The sequence below is a fragment of the Eurytemora carolleeae genome, unplaced genomic scaffold, assembly GCF_000591075.1.
Source record: "Eurytemora carolleeae unplaced genomic scaffold, Eaff_2.0 scaffold235, whole genome shotgun sequence".
NCBI lineage: Eukaryota > Metazoa > Arthropoda > Copepoda > Calanoida > Temoridae > Eurytemora > Eurytemora carolleeae.
The window spans coordinates 145,429-167,802 of NW_019396206.1; the positions used below are offsets into that span (position 1 = coordinate 145,429).

The 22,374-nt window shown below is 30.6% G+C and overlaps 1 protein-coding gene across 1 annotated transcript in view; it reads right to left on the reverse strand.

Annotated features, from left to right (window-relative positions):
- The window catches only part of LOC111698135 (uncharacterized), a 26,090-nt gene extending 4,444 nt beyond the window's left edge, over positions 1-21,646 (reverse strand). Inside the window, exons 1-25 of the mRNA XM_023468388.1 lie at positions 21,555-21,646; positions 21,249-21,323; positions 19,894-20,036; positions 18,824-18,885; positions 17,919-17,965; positions 17,289-17,376; positions 17,154-17,211; positions 16,559-16,626; positions 14,783-14,866; positions 13,705-13,785; positions 13,056-13,159; positions 12,526-12,644; positions 11,244-11,338; positions 10,401-10,452; positions 9,754-9,806; positions 9,379-9,433; positions 6,825-6,932; positions 6,432-6,494; positions 5,467-5,534; positions 4,025-4,061; positions 3,645-3,695; positions 2,517-2,649; positions 2,322-2,473; positions 1,473-1,589; positions 1,026-1,180 (exon numbers count right to left, since the gene is read on the reverse strand). Of these exons, the coding sequence (XP_023324156.1) occupies positions 1,026-1,180; positions 1,473-1,589; positions 2,322-2,473; positions 2,517-2,649; positions 3,645-3,695; positions 4,025-4,061; positions 5,467-5,534; positions 6,432-6,494; positions 6,825-6,932; positions 9,379-9,433; positions 9,754-9,806; positions 10,401-10,452; positions 11,244-11,338; positions 12,526-12,644; positions 13,056-13,159; positions 13,705-13,785; positions 14,783-14,866; positions 16,559-16,626; positions 17,154-17,211; positions 17,289-17,376; positions 17,919-17,965; positions 18,824-18,885; positions 19,894-20,036; positions 21,249-21,297 (2,042 nt within the window). The 5' untranslated portion in view covers positions 21,298-21,323; positions 21,555-21,646. The remainder of the gene's footprint in view (positions 1-1,025; positions 1,181-1,472; positions 1,590-2,321; positions 2,474-2,516; positions 2,650-3,644; positions 3,696-4,024; positions 4,062-5,466; positions 5,535-6,431; positions 6,495-6,824; positions 6,933-9,378; positions 9,434-9,753; positions 9,807-10,400; positions 10,453-11,243; positions 11,339-12,525; positions 12,645-13,055; positions 13,160-13,704; positions 13,786-14,782; positions 14,867-16,558; positions 16,627-17,153; positions 17,212-17,288; positions 17,377-17,918; positions 17,966-18,823; positions 18,886-19,893; positions 20,037-21,248; positions 21,324-21,554) is intronic.
- Positions 21,647-22,374: the final 728 nt, after the last annotated feature.

Below are 22,374 nucleotides of genomic sequence, written 5' to 3' on the forward strand. Positions count from 1 at the left end.
AAGTAAGTAAGTAAGTAAATAAGTAAGTAAGTAAGGAAGTAAGTAAGTAAGTAAGTAAGTAAGTAAGTAAGTAAGTAAGTAAATAAGTAAGTAAGTAAGTAAGTAAGTAAGTAAGTAAGTAAGTAAGTAAGTAAGTAAGTAAGTAAATAAGTAAGTAAGTAAGGAAGTAAGTAAGTAAGTAAGTAATTCATTTATAAAATAAAACAAAAACATACAAAATTAAATGTTTCAGGAGAAAATGTTTAAAAACCTCCAAAAAAGAGGTTGTGGGATCCAATATTTCCCCACCTACAATTTTAAAGAAAGGAAAAGAAAAGGAAAGGAGAAGAAAGTTACATATTTATTATTTACATTACTTTAAATATAACTGGTGGGGGATTGTTAGTATTTTTCAACGATAAACTGACAACTTTTATAAAAAAATATTAGAGGTTATTTGTAATGTTGAAAAAAAATATTGGCTTTAAGGTATCAATGCATCATTGATTCATTTAATTAAAATGTGTGAAAGGTTCTAATCTGAGTTTAGTGAGTTAACTTTAGTATTAATGGTGTAAACTTGGGTTCGTCCCAAGCTAGTAGTTGTATATTCAAACAAGAATTAAATATTTTCCGTTCATAATGTAAAACAATGTTTTGTATTTTCTGACATTTGTTTTTATATAATAATCAATTTCTATTATTATTTTATTGTTATCTTAATGGTCTAGGCACAAAAAATGGAAGGATTGAGAATAATTAAATTTTAAATAAAATTGTATTTGTAGCTTTGGTTGATAATAAAACCCTACAAAGTACATATGAGATATAAATTACGACCTATAGATTTTTAAAAAAGGACATTTTAATTGTTATGTCTGCCTTTAATAAAGTATTTAAAGGTTTAACTGGAAAATGACTAACAAATTCCATTTAATTGTTTCTAAAGTCTCATCTTGTGTGGGTAATCCTGTATATTGACATGAAAAGAAGCTTAAAAATAAAAATTATGTAAACAATTACAAGAAAGCATTGAATTTCTCAACCTGTTTGGAATCCATGTACCATCTATTACGTGCAACATGCTTGGTTTTGGCGGCTGTGGTGTTGTATAAAACCATGTGGCGGAAGCAAGGTTTAACCATGTGGTCGCAACAAAATCCGGGTGATCTAGGAGAAGACGACTTTCACCAAACATCGCCTAGACAAAATAAAATATTAGGAAAATTTTGTTCTCTATTTAGTTTTGATATTCGTACCCTGCAGAATTTGAATAAGGTTTACAAGCGCAAAAAAAAACTTTCTTTCAGTATTTTACTTTTGATGTTTATAACCACAACAGAGACACTGAAATACTCTCAATACGATTTTTTGTAGTGGGTTGCAACAAGTTACACTTCGAACGTCGAAAGATCGAATTTTGCGCTGTTATTGCTTAATTTTTGCGAATGGAAACACTGTTATATTGTGAATGGTTTAATGAAAGGTAGTACCTGGGAAAATTGACCATAGTTGAAATTATAGCTGAGCTGTTTAGCACCTCGTCCAAAATATTTCTTAAACTTCCCTTCCGTATCCTTTCCACAAGACCATTTTTTCGTTATAGAATCCTAAAATATACAAAAATAAAAAAAATTATTCTGAACAGTTTCATGATATTAAAGTAAAGAAAATGAGTTTAAATCATTTGACAGTTTATTCAGTTAACCACATTTTCTCTTTTTAAAGAAAATTAGCATGTTTAGTTTGAAAACTGTTGGAAGAATATTATTCTTTTTATGCATTTGACGCCAAAATGTAGTCAATCTGTTTGCTTTAAACAACTATCATTAAAATTAAACTTTGCTAAACACAATTGTGTATTTCATGGTTAAACGGAATTTTTCTTTTTTTTAAGCTTATTTTTTCTTTATATTGGATAGGAAATAATCTTATTATATACAGTTGATTTAATTACATTTAATTAATTACATAAAGCATTGATTTAATTACATATTGCATGAAAATACCAAGAAAACGTCAAGAATGTAAATCTATATAACAAAACAAGACATTCGTATATATACATGTTGCGTATAGCCGGCCAAACGGCTGGACCGAATGGGCATTTTTTGTGGACACTCATGGGTGGTCAGGGGGTGTTATAGGCAAAAAAAATCGAAGTATTTATTTAAAATGAAAATGAATATGAAAAAATAAATTACCAAAACATCTATATTACTTTTTCTTGAAATAATTTTTTTGGCACAAGAGCTGATTCCGTGAAAATATAAAACTATTCGGAGAAACTTATTTCTGAATTACATAATTAATGATTAAATAAAACATAAAGACGATATTACCTTATCCTCACAATTACTGTTATACCCACAACCAGGAGAAGTATCTGTACAACCTTGCTCGCGTACAACACTCAGACCCTGTACAATTATATGATAATATGCTGTACCTACAACCAGGAGAAGTATCTGTACAACCTTGCTCGCGTACAACACTTAGACCCTGTACAATTATAGGATAATATATGTTGTACCTACAACCAGGAGAAGTATCTGTACAACCTTGCTCGCGTACAACACTTAGACCCTGTACAATTATAGGATATGATATGTTGTACCCACAACCAGGAGAAGTATCTGTACAACCTTGCTCGCGTACAACACTCAGACCCTGTACAATTATAGGATATGATGTGATGTACATAAATTGGTGATTTCTCTTAAATACATAGAACCAGTTGAAATGATTTTAAAACGTTGTATTGTACTTGAACGTGTTTGAAAGTTGAATGTTTAAAAAACTGAGCAATAGAAATTTTGAAAATATAAAATAATTTAATATGATAATTAAAACAGCCAAGAGCTTTATATTTTTACTGTTAAAATAATGATTGATTTGTAATTTTAAACTCGTTTACTGTACACATCTACATGTATTTTAGCAATAAACTTTATCTATCAATCTATCTAATAATTAAGGAGTCGAGTTTTTGTCAAAAACTTAGACTTTCTAATCTCTTTCTCTTTGCAACCCAATGTCGTAAACCTTAGATATTTCAAACAGTTTATAGGGAATAGGAAATCTGAGTTTGTGGCAAAATTCTTTCGCCTAAAATTTGGAATTTTCATCTGTAACATGACAGTAAACCATCAAATCTTGAGATTTCTGCATTGAAGCAGAGCAATGCATTTTAGAATAAATTGAGGATTGGTTAAAGTGCGATATATTTCCTGATTTAAATTCTACTTGAGCCTTACTGACAGCTTTAAATGGGAACTGATCGTTGATTTTTGGCAAACTGCAAACCCACAGTCAACCAAAACAAAATTTAACTTTCAACCCATCACAAACTATTAGTAAAATAACATAAAAGGAATTGAGTCTTTGCAACAACCTCAATTTTTCTAATCTCTTTATCTTTGCAACCTGGAAGTGTAACCCTTTCATATTTCAAACTTAGAATATTTAATCCAACAAAATGCAAAGTTTGACAGATCTAAGGTTGGGTTGGAAAGATAGAAAGTCAGTGTTTGTGGCTAAGACTCAATTCGTTTGTTTGTAATGTCGGATAATAAAAAGAGATTTTAATAAAAGAACGTTGAAAATATCTAACAAATTGACAAAGCTAAGTTTTCAACAAAATTGTCCCTGAAAAAAATCAATACCTGTCTCCATTCCTCAAATTCGTTATCACTAGGATTATGATTTCCAGTTTCCTGAATTCAAACATTTTTTGGCGGATTTTCTTGTTTTTACTTTTTACATTTCATTTAGCATTTTTCTATCTTTTATCAAAAATTATAATATTATAAAAATACATAATTTTAAATAAAATATTTTTAAAGGCTTCGAAAAAGATTTATTCTAAATAATAAAACTATCTATTGATTCTAATATATTTATATTTTTTCAGGTATGGCTAATGTTAAAATTGAAATACTTCATATTTAGACGACTGTAAAGTGAAAAAGGTTTAAAAAGAATATTTTTCTATATTTTTTTTTTAAATATTCAAACATAAAATCAATATCCAAAAATAATGTCCCTGAGTGAAATGCGCGAACATGGTGGCCAACGTCTTTCTGAATATTATCATTTAAAATATCAGGAAAAAGAAGTTATAGTTATTATAATTACTTTACTCCTTGGTTACCTTACTCCTTGGTTACCTTACTCCTTGGGTACCTTACTCCCTGGTTACCTTACTCCTTAGTTAGTTACCTTCTTCGTTGGTTATCTTACTCCTTAGTTACCTTACTCCTTGGTTACCTTACTCCTTGGTTACCTTACTTCTTAGTTACCTTACTCCTTGGTTACCTTACTTCTTAGTTACCTTACTCCTTGGTTACATTACTCCTTGGTTACCTTACTCCTTGGTTACCTTACTCCATGGTTACGTTACCTTACTCCCTGGTTACCTTACTCCTTGGTTACCTTACTCATTGGTTACCTTACTCATTGGTTACCTTACTCATTGGTTACCTTACTCATTGGTTACCTTACTCCTTGGTTATCTTACTCCTTGGTTACCTTACTCCTTGGTTACCTTACTCCATGGTTACGTTACCATACTCCCTGGTCACCTTACTCCTTGGATCTTTGGGTACCTTACTCCTTGATTACCTTACTCTTTGGTTACCTTACTCCTTGGTTACCTTACTCATTGGTTACCTTACTCATTGGTTACCTTACTCCGAAAATTACCTTACTCAAATTGAATAAGTTTATCAAAATAAAGATTCTAAAGATCAAGCTTACTGTTTGAAATACTATAGGTGTATGAAGGGAAACTGGGGGAGCGGGGTACAGGATCGAGGTGTATGAAGGGAAACTGGGGGAGCGGGGTACAGGATCATGTATGAAGGGAAACTGGGGGAGGGGGGTACAGGATCGAGGGAGGGTGACAGTGAAATGGTGAGGGATAACAAAAGAAAAAAGAGTTGAAAAGTTTGTGTAAATTCTGCCGGAATCATAAATTGACAATAAAATTTTACCCTTTCCATAGTTTGGTTTGCAAAGAAAATATTTGAAAAATAAATTTAAATCTTTATTATTCAACTTTATACATTTCAGACCAACCCCTTGGGTTTACAATCAAACTTATTTATAAAGATCAATTTGTGATCAATTCAAAAAAGTCGTAATCAATTTTTTCGAGTCGTGATCAATTGATTTAGCCTCGGATCAATTCCTTCAATTCTAGATCAATTCTTTTAATTTGTGATTCTTTCTTTCAACTCGTGATCAATTCTTTCAAATCGGATCAATACTTTTAATTCATGTTCATTTCTTTCAGAAATATTCAATTCTTTAAATTCATTATAAGTTCTTAATTAATTATTTCAATTTTTAATCAATTATCATGTCAGTCAGTCAGAATCGATTTACATAAATCCTTAAACTTTGGACTTTAAAAAAATAAAAAAATGAATGAAAAAGTTTGGAAAGTGGAAAGGTTAATTGAAAGGTTTTTTGATAATTTCATTCCTGCAAATTCTGTCTGATTCATCCTCTTTTCCCACATAGCCACAGATTGCCGGGAATTTTCCAATTGCCTAAATAATTTACAATTTAAAAAATGTAAATTAATCTTACCAAATATCAATTTTAAACTTATTTCTTATTATCTCATTTAATTATCTCATTTAATCTTGAAAACAGGACGGCAAAACTTTTTAGAGGAATGGTATCCGCTCAGCTTTAACATGGCTTAAACAAATAAACTTGTACATACTTTTAAATTGAGATTATAACTCCTTAAATGAATAAACCATCTAGAGGGGAATAAATGAATGAAAGAATAAACCGGTTTAAAAGTAGTTTTATCGGGAAACAATTTTTAATCTATATCTAAATACTTTATAAAATACATTTGATAAAACTATAACTAATATATCAAAACCAATTAACACCATCTTTTACAGCACTAAACACCTGTATTTAAGAATTCCCTGTACATTGAATAACTGTATTTTGTAACTACCTTGTATAATGAATATCTGTAATTCAGGAAAGCCTGAACACAATGAACAGTGTACAATGAAAAGCTGTAATTTAGGAGACCCTGTAAAATAAGTACCTGTAATTTAGGACACCCTGTCCAATAAGTACCTGTATTTTAGGAAACCCTGAACAATAAGTATTTTAAGACACCCTGTAAAATAAGTACCTGTAATTTAGGACACCCTGTTCAATAAATACCTGTATTTTAGGACACCCTGTACAATAAGTATTTTAAGACACCCTGTAAAATAAATTCCTGTAATTTAGGACACCCTGTAATTTAGGACACTCCCTGTACAATAAATACATGCATTTCAGGACACACTGTACAATAAATACACGTATTTCAGGACACCCTGTACTTATAAATACTTGTATATTAGAACAGACAGTACAGTGTACAGTGTACAAAAAGTAAATGTAGTTTAGGACTCCTTGTAGAAAAATACCTGTAAAAGACGTTGATAAGTATAACTCGGATGTCGTCTAGGGAAAAGATCTTCATAGTTGGCCTGAAACAAAATAATGCGATTTAACTTTTTTATTTTTTTTTTATTTCTACCAATTTTCTATGAAATGGCCTACATTTGTGAAATTAACTTTGTAAGAAATGTTCCTCTCTATAGAAATGTCCTTTTTATAAAATCTATGAAATGTATAATGTCCTATCCATAGAATTATTTGTTTATTTATAAAATGTCTTGTTTTAGGAAATTATTTCAATCAATGAAAATTACAACACGGTACAGTACAGCACAGTACAGTACAGTACAGTTAAGTACTGTACAGTACAGTACAGTACAGTACAAGACAGTACAGTACACAATAGTACTATTCAGTACCTCTGTGAGAATGAATTCCACTCTCTGTACATTATCGGGATTATCAGAAGCTCCAGGTTTTATTTTCTCAACAATAGATGTATCCAGGGTATGAACTGTTTTTTTCACCTAAAAACAGCACAACTAATATTTCTTTAAAATATGTTTCTATTTCTTTTATTATGTATTCCTACAAAGTTTCTAAAAATCATTTTTATAAGTTTTTTTATTTAATTATAAATAATGTGGAATAGTGAAATGTGTAAGCAAAGATATATTCTATTATGCGTTGTTTTGGATTAGGAGTTTTTCTGAGCTGAAGACTTTAGAATGGCGGATATCAAGATCAATGCTTGATCCTCTCTTTTTTCTATTCTCAAGACTAATATTTTGTTGTGTCATATCAATTGGAATAATGATCAAATGTGATAAAATAAGTTTTTTAATAAGTTCATATTAACATGATTAAATTTATATTTGTTTAAATGCTCTTAAAGTCGGCTTGTGAACAGCTGACTTTGGTCCAATCTGATATTAGTCCAATAGATATAGCATTGTATTTGTATCTGTAATCAAACGTATCTTTATTACATGAAGTAGGAAATGTGATATCCAACAAGAGTGGATTAAAAAGAAAATTAAAAGTTTTCACAGTGGATATTTAGATTAATTGATCAGGATTAAGGGTATCCCGTTCTAAAGTTTTCAGCTTAGAGCTGGGAACTTTAGAACGGGATACCTTTAATCCCAACTACTTAATCCGAATGTTCAATGTGGACACTTTTGATTTCTTGCATACTCCACTCTTTTTTGGGTACAGATAAATTAAAAACCGTTTTTATAAAATTAAGAGAGTCCCTCCCGTTTATTTTCTTAAATGGGGCGTAACATTTCAAATTTCCAGGCTTCTGATACGCGACTCTGATTGTTGAATTTTATACATTTTTCAGGATGCGAGTACAGGATTAGGTTAGACTCTAGATTAAGAAAAGAGATAATCAAGCATTGATCTCGATATCGACCATTCAAAAGTTCCCAGTTCTGGACTGTCAATGTAATTTCTAACGACCCTTGCTTACAAAATAGCATATCCGATTCTTATACCGGTACCATTTAAACCTCTATCTGAGCAATATATATAGAGGAATATATCTATTTATTTTTAATTACACAATTTTGATTTTGAAAAACGACAATATCTTCCACATTATTGATTAGATATAGGGTTAAAGGGCGATGTAAAATCAGGCATGCCCCCATGAAATGAAGGGGACTTGAAATTAAGACAATCCATTTAAAATGTTCAACTAAGCGTAAAATTTCAATGGTTTTATAGATGAAGTGCCCGTGGAAATTTTTTTTCTAAATATTAAAGAAAAAAATTCGATTTTTGATACAAAAAATTGAAATATTTTAAGAAAAAAATAAGAATTTCTTTAAGCCTATGGTTCCCCGATGTACTCAAGGGTTCCCTCAAAAAATGTCAGCCCATTCGGTCCAGCCGTTTGGCCAGCTATAGCTAACGTATATACATCTAAATATAAATGAGCAAAGAGCTTTATGATATAAACTAGCTGGAGTACCCGGCGTTGCCCATGAAATTAAAAAAAATCTCATTTTGAAAAAAATATTCTAAATTTTGAAAAAAATTCGATATTTGAAAAAAAAAATTAAATGTTTATCCTTTGTTACCCCATGGGATTCCTCAAAAAAAAGTTCAGCCCATTCGGTCCAGCCGTTTGACCAGCTATAGCTGCAATATATATATAAGCAAAGAGCTTTTTATATGTATAGATAACTCTTGAATTCATCAATGAATATATTTGTTTGTTAACTTTTTATTAAAAAGACGACATTTGAAATATAATCTTGTTAATGGTTTTCTGAAGTGTTTACACATCTTCAACATATTTACTAGTGGGACAACAATGGGAGTTTATTATACCCTCGGGACCCAACTCTTTTATACACATTGTCAACTAGAGAAAAACTCGAGATAAGGTCCTTTAATATGGAGGTTTATAGGACATTTTACCTTGCAGGGTGTGCTATTACACAGTGTAGTTGAGAAACACGTGGCTTGAAGGTTGTTATTGATCGTTGATATTATTCAATGACAAAATGTGCAGTACAGAAGTACCACCAAATAGTTTTTAGTACTCTAGTTTCTTTAGAAATACTGACAAAGATTTATGTGTGTCTAAACTGTCACTTTAGTGGTAGTCAATGCTCAAAAAAAACTATTCTTATGTTGGAATAGTTCCATGCGTAAAAGCTAGTTTGGTGTGTTTCAAATTTAAATTAATATCTGAAATGTTTTAAATTTAAGTTTTTGTTGACTTTCCTTGTGAAAGCATTTTAAATACAATAAATGGAATTAATTAAGAGAAGAGTGAGAATAAAAGGATCCAGAGATTAATTATGTTTCCTCACTTAATCCTTAAACAACAGTGTAAGTTGAGCATTGAGCTCTTTCTTATTTTCTCGTCTTTTTATTTTATTTCAAACATGGTGAAAAAAGGCTTAAAAAACAAGATACGCTGAGTATCCTAAATGTCTAGTATGATGTTGTTACCTTGTCAAAAAGTGGATATTGTTTTGTCAATAGGTTTTCTCTTTCTTTAGCCTCTCTGATACAAAAAAACATGATAAGAAAATTTAAAAAGATAAAAATTATAAAATGATGGAAAAAGTAAAAATGTAAAAATTACACCAAATATATTTATATATGAATCTATTTAAACAAACAACTAACTATAATTAATTTACAGTTCACTTTTCGATGTTATTTGAAAGAAAAATATATATGAAAATTACCACAAATATTACTTTATTGATATATTTATGATGAAAAAATTGAAATTTAAAATTCATATCTTCAATATTTTGTAATAAAATAGAAAATTGAAGAAAGAAATGATTGAGAATTTGAAATAAAAGTGCTTTTTACCTGAAAGAAGGCACATTGGCATGCTCTGGACTTGGAACCGAACTAATCACAATCTGAAAATTATTTCAAATTTGAAGATAATTATCATTTTCCAACGATGTTACTATAAACCAATAATAACTGAGACTAACTTTGCTTTCGTAACATCAAATCCTAAACCAAAAGCACAACAAATATTTTTTTTTCCAAAATAAATTGTATCCGATTTTATCCTGGATGTAAATAGCCTGATGTAAGAAAAACTTAAAGGAGTTCAGGGCCTGGTGAGACAGGTTATATTTCAATAAAGTAAAAAAGTATTCAGGGACTGTAAGTGTAATTTCCAGCAACTCTCCATGCAAAGCTGGCATTGCACGATTCACAACGGTACCCTTTAAACCTTTATCTGATTAATTAAATATTAATATTTATAATTTTTAAAAAAATGACCTTTTCAAATGTGAATTCTTTGCGAAAGAAGTGACTTGCAAATTTCTACTGCAGAAAAACATATAGAAATTATTAGAATTTAACACTTTTAAACCTTGAAAACCGTCTACATCATTGATCGGATAAAAGTTTTAAGAGTACCGTTGTGCATCGGACATTGCCATTTTTGTATGGAGGATCACTTAAAATTAAGTCCCTGTGAAAAAAAAAATGCTTACCGGCTCAGGTTCTATAAAAGTGCCTGTGTCAATGGTGTTGATGGAAGGATTCCTGAAAACAAGAACTTTTAAAACCCTTAATTTTGTTTTCCAGAAGAAGAAATTAGATTGTGTATCTACTTAGTTGTTTTTCAGAGAGTTAGAAATGTTGCAGGGGCATTAACAGCCCCTTTAGGAAATAATCTGCTAAAGAGGCTTTTCTTCCGTTTACACCCCCCCCNCATGTGTTCGCCCCTTAAGTCTGGAATCATAAAATTCTAAAAGGAAAAGTTGAAAACGTGTTTAATCTCATCTAATGTTTACATAAAACTAATATTATGTTATTAAGCGTGTAATGTGTATCTAACCTTAGTTTTGGGTGGATTTGTATCCAACTAAGTTCTGTTCAGGAGGATGTGCATCCAACTAACCATTGTTTAGGAGGATTTGTATCCAACTAACCTCTGTTTAGAAGGATGTGTATCCAACTAACTTCTGTTTTGAAGGGTGTACATCCAACTAACCTCTGTTTAGAAGGATGTGTATCCAGCTAACCTCTGTTTAGGAGGATGTGTATCCAACTAACCTCTGCTTAGTAGGATGTGTATCCAACTAACTTCTGTTTTGAAGGGTGTAATCCAACTAACCTCTGTTTAGAAGGATGTGTATCCAACTAACCTCTGTTTAGGAGGATGTGTATCCAACTAACCTCTGTTTAGAAGGATGTGTATCCGTTTAAACTGTGCTTAGGAGAATGTGTATAAAACTAAACTCTGTTTAGTAGTATGTGTATCCAACTAACCTCTATCTAGTAGGATGTGTATCCAACTAACCTCTATCTAGTAGGATGTTTATCCAACTAACCTCTGTTTAGGAGGATGTGTATCTGAGCTAACAATATCTGGCAGTTCAAAGCTAGGATCTTCTAAGCATTCTGCTGCATCCGGCCAATTACAGATCTAAATATGTCCTTCCAGTTACAGATCTAAATATTTACAGATCTAAATATGTCCTTCCAGTTACAGATCTAAATATGTCCTTTCAATTACAGATCTAAATATGTCCTTCCAGTTACAGATCTAAATATGTCCTTCCAGTTACAGATCTAAATATGTCCTTTCAATTACAGATCTAAATATGTCCTTTTAGTTACAGATCTAAAGATGAAAATCTTTTTAAATTTAATTTTCAATTCTTTGGTAAAATAAAAAGAAAATATTATTGATTTTGGATTTTGATTTTATTTAATCCACTTGCATGGATTTCTCAAAATTTGTAAACTTCCAAAAAAAAATTTTTTTGCCTATATTTTTTTTTATTTTGTCAGACAAAAATAAGGAAGAAGAACTAGATTTGTTAACTAAAATATGTTACCTATGTTACCTATGTATGATAATTTCAACAAAACAAAAATTAGAAAACGAGCCCGGGCCTCCTAATTTGCTGGAGATTGTTTCAATATTTGTTACAATCTTTGTTATCGTTAAATTATCAGCAGTCCTATAATACACTGATGACCAGAAAACTCTGGAATAGGAAGTCGACTTTTAGAATCAAGCTATGCCTTTAAATAGTCAAATGTACTTGAGGCAGAGTAAACAGACCCATTTCAATTATTAAGTGATTTGATAATTTACTAGTAAAGCTAATTGCTTTGTAACAACATCAAATACACTTCAGAATGTCTTCAATGTCGTCTTCGTATTCTACAGTATTCTGGTATTCACTGTACGGCACTGCACACAAACCACTTATCCCCGGCTGCAGAATACCTTTATGGCGTGACCCAACAAGTATGAGACTTTAATAACGGCCTTAAACTCAATATATTAAACTATTTGAAGATTGTATACGGTTTTCTGCCTAAAATATTGTCTTGAAATGAAATATCAACTGATTTGTCAAAGAAAAAAAGCAATTTTACTATAAGATACAGGACTAAAAAGCAATTTTACTATAAGATACAGGACTAAAAAGCAATTTTACTATAAGATACAGGACTAAAAGGCAATTTTACTATAAGATACAGAACTAAAAAGCAATTTTACTATAAGATACAGGACTAAAAAGCAATTTTACTATAAGATACAGGACTAAAAAGATTCAGTACAGTCGTCTTTTTTGCGAGCTTGTGTCCTCAAATTACCTTTAGTTTAGTATCGAATATAAGATTAGCCGGACAACTCTGAAGGCTGGGACCTCCACTCTCACATTTATAATATTTACGGCAATTCTGAGGGTTCGCGTACAGTTCGTTACTAGCTCCTGTACAGTACAACTGGAAATCAATTTACTTTACTTTACAGAACTGGGCAAAGATGAGAAAATAACTTTTATGTTTCATGTTTGTGGCAAAAACTCAATTCCTTTACTGAAAATTCCGATAACGTTTCTGGACAAAGTTATGTTAACACACAAAAGTTTTACAGCATTTACGGAAGATTCCGTTTCCGAACAAAAATATCCGTAAATTTAGAAGTAAGAAGTTACGGACATTGCGTTAATTTGTGTGCCAATTTTTGTAAATATTTTTGGAAATTTTAAGGCCAAATGTTTTGAATCTAAACCTACATATATTTGTTCCAAAGAACAACTCAAATTATAGAAATATTTTTTGTGTTTTAAGTAAAACACAGAAATATTTTCAACATTGAAAATGTGTTTTCAGCTGGTTTCCTGAATGGCAGTGAATGGGTTCAAAATAAGGTTTCTTTTTCTCCTGGGGTTTATCCTCCTCTACTGGGGCACTCTCCTGAAATTCACTTTCTGCAAACAGATCTCTAAAAATAAAACCAAATCAAATTTTGGATATTATTTCAAAATTTCTCTATAAAAGTAACTCGCATATTTATGCAGCAGAAACATAGAATAAAATTGTCTGAAAAGACCACTTTTCCAGAAAAACGAGAAACTATTTTACTGTTATTCCGATTACGGTATAAAGGGTGCTGTTGAGAATCCGGCATGCATAAAGAGTTTATTTCAAACCTCGTCAACAGTCAAATTAAGTTGCAAGGTTTGTCTCAAATCTAGTGTTTTTAGTATTTTTGAAAGTTAATTTGTAACATTTTGATTTTTAAATTACTTTTAAAGGTTAAAATGCAATTGAGTTTTTAAAGTTTAGTTTGAATTTGTTTTGATTTGGCATTGGGAAGCTTGAATTGATTTGGTTTGTTTTGGTTTAGATCAAGATAGTTTGGTTTGGATTAAAATGTTTTTTTTTAATCAAGATGGGTTGGTTTGTTTTGGTTCGGATCAAATAAGTTTGGTTTGGTATGGGTTAGGTATGGGTTGGTTTGGAAAAAGATAGTTTAGTTTGGTTTTCCTGAGAATTTGTTCTTTAACTTTTTGTTTTCTAAATTTCTCTTGATCTTCTTCCCGATTCTCAGAGTCCCTGTCAGAGTCTCTGAAAACAATAAGATTGATAAATAGAAGATGGGCGCGAAGCACCCTGAAAGCCTAGTGTGCTACATTTGAGAGTTTGTATAATTGATACAAATTGTACATTAAAAACTTTGTGTATTTGATTCATTGTATATCTAATGTATTGTATATTTTGGACATCGTACATTTGGGACATTGTACATTTGGGACAATTTACATTTGGACCAATATACATTTGTGACAAATTGTACATTAGGGACATTGTACAGTTGGAACATTGTAAATTTTGGACATTGTACATTTTGGACATTATACATTTTGGACATTATACATTTTGGACATTGTACACTTGGGACATTGTACACATTTAGGACACTGTACATTTGATACATTGTATATTTGATTCATTGTACATTTGAGATATTGTGCATTTGCAGGTATGTGTATTTAAGGAACATTGTACATTGGAGACATTGTACATTTAAAAAATTGTGCAGTTGGGACATTGTACATTTGAGACATTGTACATTTGGGACATAATATGTTTAGGATATTTTACATTAAGGACATTGTACATTTGGGACATTGTACATTTAGGACATTTTACATTAAGGACATTGTACATTTGTGACATTGTACATGTGAGACCCATTACTATTAAAACCTTATCTCTAATCTTTCGCTTGTCATATTGCATACCTGAAATTATCCCTATCACTGTTCTTGTCATATTGCATACCTGAAACTGTCCCTTTCCCTGTTCTTGTCATATTACATACTTGAAACTATCCCTATCACTGTTCTTGTCATATTGCATACCTGAAACTATCCCTATCACTGTTCTTGTCATATTGCTTACCTGAAACTATCCCTTTCCCTGTTCTTGTCATATTGCATACCTGAAACTATCCCTATCACTGTTCTTGTCATATTGAATACCTGAAACTATCCCTATCACTGTTCTTGTCATATTACATACCTGAAACTATTCCTATCACTGTTCTTGTCATATTGCATACCTGAAACTATCCCTATCCCTATCCCTGGCATTTTCATCTTGTTCTGAGTTCCTGTCCCTATCTCTGTCTGCATCTCCAGAATTTCTATTAAAAGTAGTTTTAAAAAACATAAAAAATATAGCGGCAATCGTTAGAAGCTGTCCAATATCAATGCAGAATTCGTGCATAACCATAAACAATCACATAAAAAAATTTAAAAAATTTTAATTATTCAGATTTGAAACTTTTTGAATGAGTTCCATCGTCACTTTTTTTTCAATGGTTTAGAATTTAGAAATGAAAAACAACACTCTTTCAGTATTAAAAAATCAAGGTTTAAAAATGAAAATAATTTGCAGTCGTTTCACTTGTTTTACTTAAAGGCAGTGACCGGCAATGTATGGTGGTTAAACTGAGATTGCAGTTTTGTAGACAAATTTGAGAATCGTTTTTTTAAATTATTAAATAACGACTGCAAAATATGTAAAAAAAATTATGCAGTAATCTAATTAGTTGTTTAGGAACAACTTGAGAAAATAAAAATCAACTCTTTTCATCAAAAATAAGTAATCTTATTCAGTTATTAGTTTCTGTAATCTCCCATTACTCACAAAGATCTTATGTATTGAAAAAACGACATTTGAAGAGTTTGCAGAAATTTGCGAACAAATTCATAAAAATAAGAAAATCAATAAAATGATGAAAGCGAAATAATTGATTCTAACATCATTGATTTATTGACAAATTTCTTTTGAGAAATATGTTCCTAAACATCCAATTAGCTTACATAGAAGTTTTAATATATTTTTTGTCCTCGTTATTTGATAATTTAAAAAACCCCGATTCTCAAAACCTACCCACCCAAATTGATGATTTTCAACGTCGACTTTGCGCTCAAACTCGTTAATTAAAGATCTTTAAAGCGTTTTATATGTCTTAATTAAATCCTAAAAATTTCTCTACAATACTGCAATCTCAGTTCAACCACCATACATTGCCGGTCACTCCCTTTTTAAATCCATGTTTTAAAATAATTGGAAATGTTTCCTTATTTCTAGTTTAGAAATTAAATTTAATTTTATCTGATTTCTTTTAGAGTAAATTTCTAATCCCAAAAAACATGCTGCAAGATTAAATGAAAACCAATGAACTAAAAACAGAAACAAATTGGTTCTATTTCTTCCCAGCCCTTTAATGATGTAAAAATGCAGTCTCTGCACTTTAATGTGGGGAATAAAACACACAACCTATTCAAAGCCTTCCACAGTAGAATATACAGTGGGACCCATATAATTGAGAAAAATTATGACTGTTCAAGGCTCAAGTTTATAGAATAGACCAATAAATATGAAAAACAGTGTATACTGTATAATAGATCGATTACTACTGGCGAAACTATTTGCTTTACAACAACTACAAATATACATAATTTTGCTGAAATTTTGTTTTTCTACTACACTGTTCCATTGTAATCGATAGATTGGTGGTTTTATTTTATAATTTAACTTGGTTTCACTTTATTTAGTAGAGAGGTTGCGTGAATTATTAAAATTTAAGAGGTTTTGTGAATTTATTTGCTATAAGAGGTTTCGCGAATTATTTCAAGGGACTAACCTCTAAGTTAATTTTATTCTTATCTATATTAATTATATTTTATATTTAAGCTGAGTTGTTAATTGGAGGAAATATTTTAAAGGAATTCCTGAAAACTAGAAAAATTATTGTTATAATTAATGTTGAAATATATGAATTAGAATAATGTTTTCAAATAAAGATTAAATAGAATTGAATTAAAACCTGAAAAGTTGGCTTCCCCTGTTACTGAACTGAGGAACCTCTGTAGGCCTTGCTGTTGGTCTTGGCTCCTGTGGGGTCATAAAGTACATTTGATTTATATTTTTTACAGTTTTTGATTTTTGAATTACACTTCATTTTCTTCATAGCTTTGACATTTCTAAATGTAAATACAAAGCTAAAGTATTTCTAAACATAATAGATTCTTTGGGGGATAATCTTCAAATGAAAAACACTAAATTCTCACCAAAAAGTTTATATATAAAATTGTTTTTTTTTAATATATTTGATATATATAAAAATTTAACATTGTAAAAATATAACATTGCATCCTTCTTTCCTGTAATTTATAAAGTCTGTTAACCTGAAACCATTGTAAGAAAGTACAATATTAAAATTGTTTTAATTATTTGGCGGATTAAAATTTGTGTAAGGTATATTTATTAGGCTTTTCATAAACCTTACTTTTCTTAAATGTCTTACTAAATTCTGGCTTGATCGTCTCAACAGTTTGAAATTGATTTTAATACAAACAAACTGCAGATCTTGAATATAAAATTGTGGAACTTTTACACTTTCGTTTTCATGCAATTTATTCCTGTGATGTTCGGGGTCTGCTAGTTCTTAATCGAACCAAGGGGTTTGTCTTCCTATCCCTAAAATTCAGATTAATCAAATAAAATAAAAATTTTAAAAATTAAATATTTAAGTTTTTTAAATCCTGGGATTTGACCTGACATGAAAAAGACTGGCAATTGCCTCTTTCCGTCGTTTTTCTTCCGCCTCCGTGAGTTCAGGTACTTCTTCAATGCCCTCCGCCCCTACAGGAAATAAGCCAAATTTTGTAAAAAAAATGAAAAGTTTAGTTTTGAATAATCTTAGATAATAAGGGTTGAGTACTTCAATTGTTCGTTTATTTTAAGAAATAAAAGATGTATTTGAATCAAAATCATTATCCAAACGCCAATTATTAACTAAATATATAACATCTAGGTTCTCATCAAATTTTGCAATTATTCACTGCAATTCGGCGAAGGAACTGATTTTTGCCACACACTCAAATTGTCTAACCCCTATATCTTTGCAATCTAATAATAAACTTTAACTATTTAAAACTTCTACTATTTCATCTAACAGAATTCATCGTGTTGCAAAGAAATAGGGACTAAGAAGGGGCAAAAACTCATTTCCATGTAACATTAATGACAATGTAACGAATAAAAATGGATTTTGTACAAAGTTCATAATTTTTTTGGCACGAAAATGCTCAATTTTTAATATATTTTGTAGAAAACCTAGACCATCTTTTAAAGCGGAACAGAAGGATTTTATCTTAAAAGTTTTTGAACATTTGAAAAGTTTCCTTTGAAAAGATCCTCCTCTGTTAAACCAGATATCACACTCTTTTCTCTTTAAGATAATAAAATAAAAATTGAAAAAAACTATATATTTTTTTGATTAGTTATAAGATTCTTTATTCTAAATCTATATATAAATTTGGCTTGTCTGTCTGTCTGTTTGTCTGTTTGTTTGTTTGTTTGTTTGTATCCAATAAACGTCAAAACGGCTGAACCGATCGGGTCCCAAATTTTTTGTGGGACATCTAGGGAGCCCAGGGAAGGTTTATGAATGATCAAAATTTCAAATATTTGTCTCCATCAAAATTCGATCATCATTAAATTTTTTAAAATTTTGAAAATCCGCGAAATTTTTTGTGAAAATCCGCGAATTATTTTTGTTTTGTTTTACGATGTACACAAAGAGAACATGTTCACAATTAGTTTAGGAGATGGGCGCGAAGCGCCCTCTAAGGCTAGAAAGAAGGGCGCGAAGCGCCTTGAATTTCTAGTATTATATAAATTTTAACTGTTTAATAACGTTTTATAAGAATTTTTGTTCAGACATGAAGTTCTTTAATCTTAAGAAAAGCAAAAACATTAGATTAAACCAAACAGATTATCAAGTATCTACAATAGGTGACAACAGAGAAATGGACCAACTAAATAAGACGTCACAAGTGTCAAATATAGAAAGGAATACCAAATTTTCTCAAATTAGTTGACATGTTTTCCAAGATTAAATAAAAAGTGTAAAAACAGAAGTTAAAGAACACATAGAATTGCACTTATTTCACTTTAAGATAAGCACTTAGTCTAAATAAATCACTATTATTAATAATTTTGTCGGACAAAATAACTGAATTGACGTAAGAATACATTATATTGTTCTTGAAAATCTATTTGGATTAAATTAAATTATCTTAATTTCCTGATTGGAATCTTTGGTTTGAGGTCAACAATACACGTCGTGGAATCAGGCCAATTACAGATCTATCAAAGCAAAACAAAATTTGTTTTGGTAATCTCATTTAAACAGAAATTACCATTGTCTTACGGAAGGTCCTGAAGGAATTGTTTCAATGTTTTTTTTAAAATTAAATAGTTGTTTGTCTTTTTGTTTGTTGTACAAATTAAGCAAAGAGACTTTTAAACATAATTAAGTTTCTTTTGTTTCTTAACCCTAGGCTGGGGGTTGTGAATCTATGTATAGCCGGGGGGGGGGGGGCTTGGCGCTCCCCCCCCACTATAAAAAGGCCTTAGAGAAAAGGTAAAGGGTTGAAATGCATGTTCATAGCCCAATTTTTCATGGTCAGTTCAAAGAAAAAAAAATAAGACCAGCTTAAATAGTTTGGATGCTAGTGAGGGTGGGGTGGAAAAAATTCCTTAAGAACGTGGCAAATAACTGAAGATTTTTTTTTTTAAAGCAAATATCAATGTGAGACACATGTTTCTACATGCATTTTTTATATATATAATTCAAAATATAGTTTTTAGATCTGTAGCTTTAGTCACAAAAAATGAATTTAAAAAAAATATTTTTTTAACAAAAAATTCTTTAAATTACTATTCATTAAAAGTAACAAAATTTCACGGTGATAGTGTCAAATATAAGAGTGCTAGGAAAAAAAAACTACATGGGGGCGCCAAACGCCCCCCCCCCCGCTCAGCCTGTTTAGGGTTATAAAGTGATAAGAAAGAGAAAGGAATATAAGAATGAGTGGAACTATCTGTTTACAATAAACCATTGAGTGCNCCCCACTTTGAAAATAATTCTTTCCCCGAAGTTAGGTATTATTGGTTTTAATCGCTGAAATGGGAGTTAAATTGTTATTGAGTTAAATGTATGAAAAAGAATTTTTAATTTCTTTTTATAAGTATACACCCTGCAGTGCTGATTTTAGAGTTTAGAATGTGTGTTACAAAAACAACTTCCATGGCATTTTTTAATGTTTGATTTCAAAAATGCAACACATGACTAAGTAGTATTGTTTGCGCTTCCTTAAGTAATGGATCGAAGACGAGTGTTCCTGGACAGCTCTGCGGGGACGGGGCACCCTGTGCACATTTGTAATATTTGCGGCAATTCTCTGGATCTGGAAGCAACTCACCGTCGTGGTTACAGCTTACACTTTGGCCTACACCTAAAGTATAAAAACATTGTTTTTTAAAAAACAAAACGAACTTAAATATTGTTCCACAATTGTTGTCTCACGAAACATGACAGTTGGTGAATAGTTTTTAATGTCTTCTTCCTATACTGTATTAAATATTGAAGACTTTTTGTAAAGTTTATTTTGTTAAAAAGTCTTTTAATAAAATGTATTCTACTTGGAAATCAATTTTACTGTAATAAGACTGTCATATATTATTTTTTATTATTCTCTTTGGTATCAAACAACTTCAAAATCATTGAAGAAGACATTTCAAACTTTTCACCAACTGTCATGTTTCGTGGGACACCCTGTATTTGCATGTAATTTGTTAGATTTTTACTTTGCTTCATTGTACACACATTGTCATTAGACAAGGTTTGTACTCTTTGTAGTTACTAGTACTCCCGAACCCAAACCGAGTATTGTTGAATTTAGCTCCCGAGTTATCTTTTTGGGGTCTCAACATTTGTGTAGATTTTGATTTTAGATATCTAAAAAAATGGAGAATATGAAGAAACTAAATAAAATAATATTTCATAACAAAAATATTGATATCCCAAAAACTGCCTAACCCCATTCGCGAAACCCGGGTTTCAAACTTGGTTTTCATAACGATACCCTGTCTTAAGTTTTGGCCTCCGTTAGTTCCTTTAAAGGACCATTTAAAAAAAAACGACGATTTAAATGTTGCCCCATTAAAAATTTTATGATTATTCATATTTGGTTCTAAGTGCAATAAAGCATAACATTTTTTTCCAAATATATGAGTCACGGAAACTTAATGAAACGGAAATTTAAGTTGCATACAATTACATCCATGTTTTAATAATTACTGATTGTTTTCATCTTCACACTGTTAGAAGGTCAAACGTTATAGGATTAAAGACAGTTCGACTTATTGAACACTCTGTGAGAAATGTCTAACACTGATTTCTCCTCATTAGCTGGATATATATTTCTGTTGTATTTGGTTAAAGAAAACAACCGTTTTTACAGTGAGAGCATTTTGTTACTTTACAAGGACTTCTTACAGTGAAATTAAAAGTATTTTTTCGTAAAAGTCACCATAGTCTACAAAACAACATTTCTAAAAATGTGATTCTTAATAAAAAAGGGAAATACATTATGATTACGAAGTATTTTATTCTGGGTAGTGGTTACACTAAAAACTTGTTTTTATATCTTTATTATTTTTTATACCTGATTGAAATAAAGCAAAGAGAAGAGAAATCCCTCCACCCACCCTCATATTCAAGCTGCAGTTAAAAACAGTTCCTAAACAAACATAAACTTTATTTCTGATCTAAATAACATTTAGTTTTATTTTGTAGCAACGTAAAGTGAACCCCCATTTTAAGACTAAGATTATTATTTAAAACCATTATTTGGGAAATGATTTTTTTTTTCGTTTTAACAACATCATATACACTTTAAATTACGCTTACAGTCATTTTAAATATGTATTTTTAGTATTTTAGTGGATAGTGTTGAAAGCAGTATATTTACCTACATGCACGACTTAGAGTAGATAAGTCGTGAAACTGTTGATATATTTCTGCCCCTAGCCCCCTGGATGGATTTATCAAGGATACATTTCTTTATCTAAAAAATAGAGTAAAATCATAATCTGTTTATACAAGGATTTGAGGAGGCTTCTAGCTCCCTTTCCAGTTTCCTGTCTTTAAACTGCAGTTGTTTATCAAGATGCAATTTTTAGTTTATTCTTTCTGTTTAAACTGGTGCATTTTCCAAAATAATTAATGGAGACATTTGTTAGTCAACATTTTTCAATTTTGACAGTGTCCATAAACCATCTCTGCAGGGTCATCTAAGATGCAGAAAAAAAAATCCTAACTCATAAACCCCTCGACCGATTTGCCTTAAATTTTGATTGGTGAACTTGTTTTAATCAAGGAAATGATATTTTTGGGTTTTAAACCACTTAATTGAGTTGTTTGACTTTTACAGGAAAAATTTAAACATCCAGGCAAATCCACCCAAGCTTGTAATAAATATGCATTTGTTAATCTAAGATAACTTGACAATTGAAACTTGACAATTGTAAGTTGACAATTGAAACTTGACAATTGAAACTTGACAATTGAAACTTGACAATTGAAACTTGACAATTGAAACTTGACAATTGAAACTTGACAATTGAAATCTATCTATCTTTCTATCAATCTTTCTATCTTTCTATCTATCTATCTATCTACCTATCTAACTATGTACCCTATTTTCACACTAATCTATCTTCTCCCCTTTAGTTCTTTAGGCTTGACCTTTATAACCAAGGTATCTTGGCTAAATTCTAAACGTGAAAAAA